The sequence below is a fragment of the Pinus tabuliformis genome, chromosome 7 (genome assembly GCF_031772625.1).
Source record: "Pinus tabuliformis cultivar Carrire ecotype Pingquan chromosome 7, CPIR1, whole genome shotgun sequence".
Lineage (NCBI taxonomy): Eukaryota > Viridiplantae > Streptophyta > Pinopsida > Pinales > Pinaceae > Pinus > Pinus tabuliformis.
Window position 1 is genome coordinate 1,660,446,013 of NC_142293.1, and position 11,060 is coordinate 1,660,457,072.

General features: G+C 42.6%; 1 protein-coding gene across 1 annotated transcript; it reads left to right on the top strand.

The window, feature by feature from the left end:
* Positions 1-3,367: 3,367 nt before the first annotated feature.
* On the top strand, positions 3,368-9,013 carry LOC149254827 (uncharacterized). Its single transcript, XM_089454845.1, has 5 exons — positions 3,368-4,628; positions 4,859-5,272; positions 5,414-6,417; positions 6,689-8,637; positions 8,782-9,013. Exons 1-5 carry the CDS (start codon positions 3,368-3,370, stop codon positions 9,011-9,013), a joined length of 4,860 nt encoding a protein of 1,619 aa, XP_089310971.1.
* Positions 9,014-11,060: the final 2,047 nt, after the last annotated feature.

Consider the following 11,060-nt stretch of genomic DNA (forward strand, 5'->3'; position numbering starts at 1 on the left):
AAAACAGAAAAGAACAGATTCAAAGAACAAGAAGAATTGGATTCATTTACAACTGCAGTTCATTTGATGAATATTCTGCTTGAGTATTAAATATACGATTTTTTCATACAAAAAGAAAGTAATAATGGAATTCAAACCCTATGGCATAGATCCATAGCAACTCATACAATAATAGAATCCAATCTCTTATCTCTTTTTCACTGTGAAGCAACGATATGAATTTTAAAAGGCTAACAGAAACAAAACTAAACTGCTATTGAACTCACAGAAAACCAGTGGTCCAGACTCCAAAGCCTTGATGAGTTATAGTCCTCAAATGAAACCTAGCCAAGTAACTGCTTTACGCAGATCTCTTATGGAAACCTACCCCAGATACGCCGTTGTTGATCTGTTGATCTCACAGAAAAACAGTGCTGCAAAGGCTGACAAACACAAACTATAGTCCTTAAGGTGGAAACTCAGCCCAACAGGTGTCTTATTTTTATTGCAAGGAAGCCACAGAAAGGATGAGTTGCAACATCAGAGTCAAAGTTAAATGTATTAAAATGTTGCCTCTAGGAGGGGATTGAATTCCAAATACATAGTCACAGAACTGATTAGTTTTAGCTTTTATGCATTAGGAAGAAGAAAACCTCAAATTGCTGCAAAATTTCCAGATAGAAGTCCAATATCTTAACAACCAAGCAGTCATAGAAGTACCTTACAAGTAAAACTCCCAAGTGGAAATACAAGTATATGCTTGATCGAATACATTCGCACAATTCCAAGAACCCCAAAAATTCCTATAAATCAAATACAAAGCAAGACACTGGTGGTGCAACTGCTCTTATAAACATACATAGAGGTGAACATCCAATACATCTTCAAATCTCTTGGCTACCATTAGTATAAATAAAACTAATACACCCATTTTCCACCCTTACTTCTTAAATAGTTTAAGCAATCATCTCATTTTTCTTCTTCTTTGCCTCTACTCCATTGAGAAGCATTTGTTTCAAAACATTGATTTATTCACTATATTTCCTTTCCACTTGAAACAGTTGATTATCAAATTGCTGCGTTAACGCTATAATTTCATCCCCTACGTCTTTTCCATTTCTAATATTAATAAGATGAATTCATCATTAAGCCTGAATTCTTCTTTCAATATTATATTTTGGTTACTTAACATCGCCTTTAATTTAGTGATTAACATCCCATGAATTTGCACTTGCAAAAGTTACCTAACATTGCTTTTAATTTAGTGATTAAGATACCATGAATTAATCATATAGCATGAATTTGCACTACCTAACATTGCTTTTAATTTAGTGATTAACATACTATGAATTTGCACTTGCAAAAGCTCTAAGAGTTAGATGTTGTCTCATAAGCAACAACCTCTTCAAGTTTGCCAATAAGATGCCAAACCATATACTTAAAATGATTTTGATATTTCTTGTTTTTTGATTTTTTCTGAGCTAAAGAAATACTCTCCCAAAGGTATGCCATCTCGTTTTACAAGATCTAATTGATACATGGTGAGCAATGAAGCTAACACTACCACCTTTATTAACTAAAGGAACCACCATAGTGGAACAAAGAAATTATTTTAATTGATTTAGTCATAATACCCGTAGCTAATAAAGTAACTAATAGTGGAAGACAAAATTGTTTTAGTTAGATGAGTTATAATATGAGAAGTATTATGAGTTATACCATCTTGAGTTTTAAGCTTTTATGCTTTTATGTGTTTGAGTAACTTGATCCTTGGAATAAACTAAGACAGATTTTCTCAAATTTTATTACTTGATTTACATATAAAGCTGGATTCTTTGATCTATCATTTACTTAGTATTTGGTGGTGTTGAATCAATAGACTCATTATTTTATAATTCCTCTTTTGGCGTTTCCTATGGCATGTCAATAGAAGCTAAACTATTTTATTAGATACTTGTAATAGAAGTTGATTTTCCTTTTATAATTACTCCTTTGGTGTTTCCTTGTTTTGGGACTGTTGAAACGTGTTTTGGGATTGTTGAAACTTGTTTCTATGGTGTGATCTTGTTATTGTGCACTCTAACTTGTACCTTCAATGCTCAGTTCTTTGATTTCAATGGCAGTCTAGTTGGTTGATTCTTTTGGTAATACATTTTCAATCTTCTAACATTGACCTTACTCTTTCATCTTGACTTCATTTCTTGTAAAAAGTTTGAAACATTTTCTTATCTTCTAGATTTAATGTGCAAAACATTTTAACAACAACATCATTGAAATGATTATCCCTTCTGAAAATAATAAAAAACAAACTTCTTCGTGCATATATGCCTTAGTGTACATGAAAAATTTCAAGTGAAAATTAATAATATCATCCCGGTCATATTTTTAACAATCAATGCGATAAACCAAAAATTATTCTAAATTGTAAGCCTCAACTTTAACATATTTTTTCTCTAATAAAGAATAGATACAAATATTGATGGGAAAAGTAAGTTATAGCCTTTTAGAGTTCTTGCCTAAAGAATTTGTTATTCCAAAAGGTGTTGTTTGTTACTCTATTGCTCTTAGAGCAAATAATATTGGGATATCTGTAGGTAACAAATAAGTCTTGAACTTACTATAGCAGGTTTCATCAATTTCCTTGATTATAGCAGCATTTAATATTTTTAACAATTTTTTCAGGTCATGAACTTTTAGAGCACTTTTGACCCCCTAAATGGTGTTTTTAGATCCACAACAAACCCATAGTTGGCCTACCGCAAATCTTGTAGCACTCGGAGATATTTTTCCAACGAGGTATCGTACGCACTAAACATAAATCATATAGCCAAGTTACGACCTCGTGAAGTTGGCTACCCAACTAATCCCAGTGAGGCCCACAAACTCTTGGTGTTTCATCTCCTGGGGTTAGGGTTTTGGTTTTTTAGGGTTTCCTTTTGTTGCTTAATAATAAAAAGGTCCGACACATCGAACAAGTAAAGGAATGAAAAACTGCTCTGATGCAAAGCTCTGCCCAACGCAGCCAAACCCTAGCCAGCAGCCGCCCCTGACTGCTCTCACTGTTGCAGCCGCCGCACATCTGCTGGTCGATCGCAATGGAAATGGCGGTAGGAGGGGAAAGCTCTGCTTCCCCTCCAAAAAACTCCACAAATTCTGACAATACCAAATACGCTCAGCCTCTGCACCCCTCTGGCGCAGGCCCAGTCGCAGGTCAAGACGGACATCAGAAGAATGAAGCAAGGATACATACGGTCCCGACAGAAGAAGATGATGCTGACAAAGAGATCCACAATAAAGCTAAGGCGTCTTAGCCACTTGTATCCCAAAAGCTGTTGAACCCATCAAGGTTGACCTGCCCAGCCACCGCATCAATGGTGAGATCCAGTACATGCAAGATCATGCACTAATCGGAAAGTTTCTAGGCTTCTGGCCTACGGAAAAAGCCTTACAAGGTTGGATAGCTTCAAAATGGAAGCCCAAAGGACATATTACTCTGCAACTAGGACCAAAGGGCTTTTTCACAGCAATCTTTCACTGTGTGGAGGACAGAGTGCGGATATTCGAAGGAGGTCCTTACTTCTTCAACTCTTCAGGCCTCTATCTCACAGAATGGAAACCCAGATTCAATCCCGACAAGGAAGATTTCAGCTGGGCACCGGTCTGGATCAGGATGTACTCCCTCCCAGCAGAGTACTGGAAAGAAGAAACGCTGGCGGATATAGGCAACAAACTTGGCACCTTCATCCGAGTCGCGGCTGAGACAAAAACTCGCAAATATACCTCATACGCCAGGATCTGCGTCCAGATGCATCTGACCAAAGCTCTAGCTGATACGGTAAAACTCTATCACGATGATTATGAATGGACACAACCTTTAGATTATGAGCATATTCCCTTCCGCTGTCGTAAGTGTCATGAGCACGGCCACCTCTTCCGTGACTGTCCTTTAAATTCTCAGTCCAAAGCAGCTGCTGCTGTCTCTGATAAAGACTCTGAAGGTTTTATCAAGATCCCCAACCGCCGTAGGCATGCCAAAAAGAGTCAGCCAGTCATGGAAAACGCTCTCAAAGCGGACCACCAGAACAAATTCTCTGTTCTTGCAACGCATGATAAGCAAGATCATCCCAGTTCTGAACCCCCACTCAATCCCTCTTCGCCCTCTTCCTCCCTCCTTCACTCAGACCCCTTGCAGCCCTCTGACCCTGTTCCATCGAATCCCAATCCAAACCCTTCTGTGGAGAAAGGAAAATCGGTGTCAAGTCTCAGTCCCTTCTCATTCTCTCAAGAGAAGCCCACATTGGATAATAAGCAGCAAGACTATGATATGGAAACCGATGCTACCCTGGCTCTCAGTCTTCAGCAAGAAGCGGATGAGGAAGTACTAGGAGAAACCACTGTCATGGAAGAAGATCAGGCGGATGTTAATATAGATGGATTAGACATCTTCACACTTGAAACGGCATGCAAACAGAAAGAATACAACTCTATTCAACCCTGGAAAATAGACAAGCTGGAAGGAGTCTTAGCCAAGGCGCAGCATAATAAAAGCCTTGGCATACAGGGAGGCAGCCTTTGGGACGGAAAAAAGGTACTCAAAGATCTCAAGAAACGAGGAAGAAAGACAGACCTTCAACGTACCATAGCAATAGGTGAAATACTTATGGAGTCGGGGCGATTCCCTAAGTTGACAAAGTTCTACAAACCCAAATCTCAGTTTACATGAAGTTAATATCCTGGAATGTGAGAGGACTCAACAGCCCCTCAAAACATAGAATGATCAAAAACTTGATTCAACAAGAAAAACCAACCATAGTTTTTCTGCAAGAAACAAAAAGCAGCACTGATGCTATTGAACGAATTCGCGGCAAAGTCTGGGCAGGAAGCAGAGCCATCTCTGTAGACGCCTCTGGAGCCTCAGGTGGTTTAGCTATTTTATGGAACCCGCAGATCATCACACTATATGACTTCCACGCCACCCTCCATCTTATTCAAGCCTCCTTCCACCTCGTTGGCACTGGAATCCATGGTCATCTCACAAATGTATATTTTCCTCAAATCATTCAGCAAAAACTAGAACTGCTGGAAACGATCTCTATCCTCAATGAAAATAGGCAATTCCCGCTATGGATTGGGGGCGGCGACTTCAACATAATAACTTCCATGGCAGAGAAGCAGGGAGGCAGAATCAGGCTCGACAGTGACAGTGAAGGCCTCAAAGAATTCATTCAAAACAATCAACTTATGGACATACCAACCTCTAATGGAATTTTCACCTGGACTAACAAGCGACGAGGTATTCACCACATTGCCTCCAGGCTTGACAGATTCCTTCTCTCTGACAATGCAATCCATCTGGGAGGGGATTTCAATGCTTCCATCATCCCCCAAAGCGGCTCTGATCACTGGCCAATTTTGCTACAATGGACCAGACCAGGTAACCGATGCAACAGACCCTTCAGATTCGAAGCATTCTGGCTAACAAATACCACTTTCAAGACGGTAGTCAGCGATGCATGGGCAACTTACATTCCGCCAGAGGGAGCCAAAATGTATCAATTCCAACAAAAGTTGAAAAATCTGAAATATGTCCTCAAAGTGTGGAATCGAACAAATTTTGGTAACATTCAGGAGCAGCGCTCACAATTGGAACAGCAAATGCGCAAGCTCCAACAAACTCTCATTCTTCAAGGCAGATCAGAAGAACAAGCTCAACAGGAACAGGTACTCTGGAACCAAATCGAGGAACGCAGGAAGCAAGAGGAAATACTCTGGCGGCAAAAATCTAGAATCAACTGGCTCAAAGAGGGGGAGAAGAATACAAAATTCTTCCACAAGGCCACAATTCAAAGGCGAATGCACAATAATATCGCGTTCATCAACAACCAACAAGGTGAAAGAATTGAGGAACATGAGGACATGGAAAAGGAATTCACAGGGTATTTCAAGGAAATTTTAACGGAACCCATTGAGAACAGGGATGCAGCAATCAGAGCCATCACGCAGCATATTCCAAGCATCATAACTGAGGATCACAACAACAGATTACTCCAGCCCACGACCTTGCAAGAAGTTGAAGAAGCCATGGCTCAACTCAAAGACGGAAAAGCGCCTGGACCTGATGGCTTTACAGCCAATTTCTTCCATGAATTCTGGGACCTCATCAAAAATGAAGTCTGGGACCTTGTTGAAGAATCTAGAAGTATGCACTGGATCCTCCTGGCCCTCAATACCACCTTCCTAGCTCTGGTTCCCAAAGGCGAAGAACCCAACACGCCAGAAAACTTCAGACCAATCGCATTATGCAATGTTATATACAAGCTAATCTCAAAGGTCATTGCAAATAGGCTCAAACCTCTCTTACCCTTACTCATATCTCCGGAACAAACAGGATATGTGGAAGGACGGCAGATCATGGATGGAATCATACTATCAAATGAGGTAATAAACTCCTTAAAGATTCTTAAGAAATCGGGTATGATCCTCAAACTCGATCTCTCCAAAGCTTTTGATAAGCTTAGTTGGAATTTTATTCATAAAATGCTTTTAGCCTTTGGTTTCAGTGCAACCTGGACCAGGTGGATTATGAATCTCATTACCTCTCCCAGCTTCTCTGTTCTTTTGAATGGCTCTCCCTCTTCCCCCTTTTGACCCTCCCGCGGCATTAGACAAGGGGATCCTCTCTCTCCTTTTCTCTTTGTTCTAATGGCAGAGGGTCTCAGCAGACTTCTCAAATCAGCTATTGCCTCCCAAGAGCTTAAAGGTATTTCTATCCATGGTCTCAATCCTCTGTCGCATCAGCAGTTCGTTGATGACACCATGCTATTCGGTCATCCATCCTCGAAAGAAGCCTCTGTGTTTAAGTCTCTCCTCTCCTTTTACTCTGATGCCTCCGGCACCTCCATCAATGCCTCGAAGTCTCAACTCTTCTTTTTTAACACCCCCCCCCACGCAAAGGAATATTGCCAGAATCCTGGGATTCACCATCTCCCATTTGCCATCTAAATACCTTGGAGCTCCCCTCTCAGACTCAGCTATCAAACATGCTTCATGGCGGTCTCTCCTTGATAGGCTGGAATCAAAACTCTCATCGTGGACCTTTCGTGCTCTCAACATGGCAGGCAGATTGGTCCTGATCAAGTCTGTCCTTCAAGCAATGCCGCTGTACCTCTTCTCCACCTTGGCAGCTCCAAAATGGGTCCTTAAAGCCATTCGTAACCTTCAGCGCAACTTCCTATGGGGCTCCACTGGTAGGAATCGAAAATGGGCTCTCGTTAATTGGAAAGAAGTGTGCAAAAGCAAAACAGATGGAGGACTAGGGCTTCGAGATCCACTTCAAAGTAACAACACTATGGGAGCCCGAATGTGGTGGAACTGGATCTCCAAGCCTCATTCACCTTCGGCACGTTTATGGCAAGCAAAATATGCTCTGGGAAGTAAATGGCACGATCTCATCAGAATTAACTCCATAGCCCAAGGCTCACCAATCTGGAATGCTGCAAAGATACACAGCTGCTTCATTCAGGAACACAGTTTCTGGGAAATCCACTCAGGCACGTCAGCCAAGTTCTGGGAGGATTCGTGGCAGCAGCTCCCTAAACTTGCAAATCTATTCCAAATGCCACTCTGGCAATCTTATATGCAGCAAGAAAACCTCATTCAGGTTCAACAGTTCTGGCAACAAACACAGCATCATGGGTACCAACTATGGAAACCCGCAAGCAGCTGGCAAAGGGACTGGGAAGGTGAAACATACTCAGAAATGGATCAGGAACTCTCTCATCGCAGAATCCGCCACTCCAACCAGCAAGATAAGCTCAGATGGGGACATACGCACAAAGGCACATTCACCACTAAAGAAGCACATCAGCTGCGCTATTCAAATACCCAAGCAGATCAAGATCAAATTTGGGCACGAGTTTGGCTACCAGGGCTATGGCCTAAAATTTCAACCTTCCTATGGCTGCTCAGTAAAAAGCGCATTCTTACTTGGGATAATTTGATAAAACGGGGATTCATTGGGCCTTCTAGATGCCCGAATTGCAATCTCCACGCTGAGACAATCAGCCATTTAATGGAGACATGTCCGTTAGCAAAGCAACTTTGGGAGAAAGTGGAGAAATGCAATAAAAGAACAGCACCTAGGGGCGAGGATGTAACGGAAAATATCAGGAACTGGGACAAGAACCCATTCAAAAGCCAACTTCTCAATACTTTATGGGGTCTAATTCCAGGCTTTTTGTACTGGCTTCTCTGGAAAGAGCGCAACTCTCGAATCTTCAACAACACCTCCTGGACAATAGACGCTCTGTGGCTTATCTACAAAAGAAATATCCAGGAAACCTTAGCCATAAGAACCTGGTATGACACAGACATGCCAGAAGTGCAACAAGAGAGGGATATTTTTAAAGAATGGAATCTTGACCTTTCAGCCTTTGCAAAGGTCATTTCCCGTCCCCCTCGCAGCTCCACCTCCCCGTCCTCCTGGTCCCCACCAGCTTTCAACTCTTTCAAGCTCAATTTTGATGGGGCAGCTAAAGGTAATCCCGGTCCGGCAGGATTCAGAGGAATCATCAGGAGTCATACAGGAGCACTTCTGCATATCTATTATGGCTCATTAGGCAAAGACACCAACAATGTAGCGGAGATGGAAGGACTTTGGTAAGGGATCTGTTTAGCAGAGCAAAAACACTTCTTCCCTCTTGAGGTGGAGGGCGACTCTCTCATCCTAATCACTGCAGCCAAGAAAATTCAGGCAGGGGCGACAGCGGTCAAATTAGCAACCAGCTGGAGACTACTGAGCAGGTTGGAATCCCTGGAGGCGAAGCTTAAGAATCCACATAGCATTACCTTCCAGCATGTGCGAAGAACAGCAAATCAGGTAGCCGACAGAATGGCTAACCAAGGTGTTTCTCAGACTTCACCATACTTTTCCGGCTCCTTGGACATGGTTGAGGATGAACAACTCAAAAAGGACTGCATCGCCTTGGTGCAAAAGGACCTCTCCCTCCCGGATGCGGGTGGTTATACGGCATAGCAGGTTTGTGGCTCGTCATAAGGGCATGTGTCCGCCCGGACGAGCCACGTATACCAGAAGGATTCGCATTAGTTGTAGCAGCATGCAGCATTTAAGAACACAGGTAATGGTTCATGGCAGACAAGTCCCTTCAGCATTAACTGCACGTCTTGGTAACTGGAACATGGCGCTTCAAAGCCACATCTTCTCAGACATTCTCCCGCAATTCGCGTTTGCTCATGCTCTGGTCTTGAGGGAGGTGGTGGTGGCTCACTGTGTGGGCTCCTGTTCGGGTTCTGAGAGCGGATGTGGAGGTTCTGAGGCAGCGAGGGGGTATTCCTTCAATTCGAGCAATTCGGGGAAGTATGACATCCCTGTCATTCACCCGCAGTCTGGTATAAGGATTGGGAACTCGGCGGTGGTGTATACCTGCTACCCGCAGTCTGGTATAAGGATTGGGAGTCTGGTTCTGAGGGAGGCTACGCAAGAGTATACCTGCTACCCGCCCAATTCAAGGATGCAGCGAGAGCGCCAACGAGGGATCAGTAGGCGCGGGAGTTATAGAGGCAGGGCCTCGTCTCAGAGGCAAGCCCCCTCCCCCTCCTCTTCAATCGAGGTTTCTTCTGAACGCAGACGAACCAGGGGAAGGGTTATGGGCAGAGGAAGAGCAACGGAACACCAAGAACGGATGGAATGTGGGCACTCTCAGCATCCAATGGTAAGATACCGCATTCCATGTACACTGTCAAATTCCACTTTCTTTGTAACGGTTTCGGTGGAGCACTGCAGCAATCCTCGGGGTCAAGAAGAGGCTCCTCATGCCAGCCCTCCGCGGATTCCTGGGTTGGCTCCCACAGTTGATATGCAACTTCCCGCCATTGACATGCTGCGCCCTGTTCAAGATAGCTTCTCCCCAGATCCTGGGGCAGGCCCAAGTGAACCTATGCTGCGCAACGTTCCCACCGAACCGGACATCCACCAGCCTCCCAGATGCAAAATGGAGGACGACCCGCACACCACAGATGATGAATAGTTCGCCCAGCATTTCGCTACAGGTTTCTAAGCAAGGAATTTTTTCACTGTCTGCTCTCACCGCTATCTTATATGTGTCTGTTCTATGTCATTATATAATTCTGTCCTTCTCTGTTACAGTGTCGGCTATCTATAGCTGTGTCAGACTCCATGTGTTTCAGTCTCGGCCAAATATGTATGTCGGTCTCATGAATGTCGATTTGGTTCAAGTGTCAGTCTTTTGTAATTCTGGAGATGATTATTCCTGAGCTTACTGTCAGTCCTACGACAAGAATCACAGGGCTTCGGCTCTGTTGTAATACTGTTGATGTAATTTTTGCTTTTTTGTAATATAATAGCTTAGTCTTATTCAGAAAAAAAATAATAATAATAATAAGGTCCTTTAGCTTCAATTTAACATAGTACAGAGGGATGTATCCACCACATCACTTCTCAGAGGTAAGCTACCATTGCCTGAGCTAGATTATTTCGACTCTGTATATAAGCATATTTCAATTCTTTGATATTAACGAAATGAAGTTTTATTTTTACTGCATCACTGTGTTAATGTTTATATCTGTATTTTGTTGCATTCTTGTATAAGTCTGGATCATGGCACCTCATTATCACTGGTCTTTCGAGATCCTTGAGAGGATTGGACCAATGACCTATAGTCTTGCATTGTCACCGATAGTAAAAGTCCATGATGGTTTCCATGTTTCATTACCTAAAAGATATGTCAAGGAGGTTGATCATGTTATTGATTGGTCTATATTGAAGGTGGAGACAATAGGAGAATCCTAGTTGGAAACTCAGTGCATATTGCAATGAAAATAACTCGTGCTCCGAAACCGAGCAATCAACCAAGTTAAAGTGGAGTGGAAGCACTTTAGGCGCAATGAAGCTACATGGGAGATGTCTGTCAGATGCAAGATATGTATCCTTCATTGTTTATTGGTTGAGACAAAGGAGCTTTTGTATATGTATATATATTTATGCATGGTTGTTATTGTAAATAGCGCAATGAGTTGTGTTATAAAGCTCCAATAAGCGATAT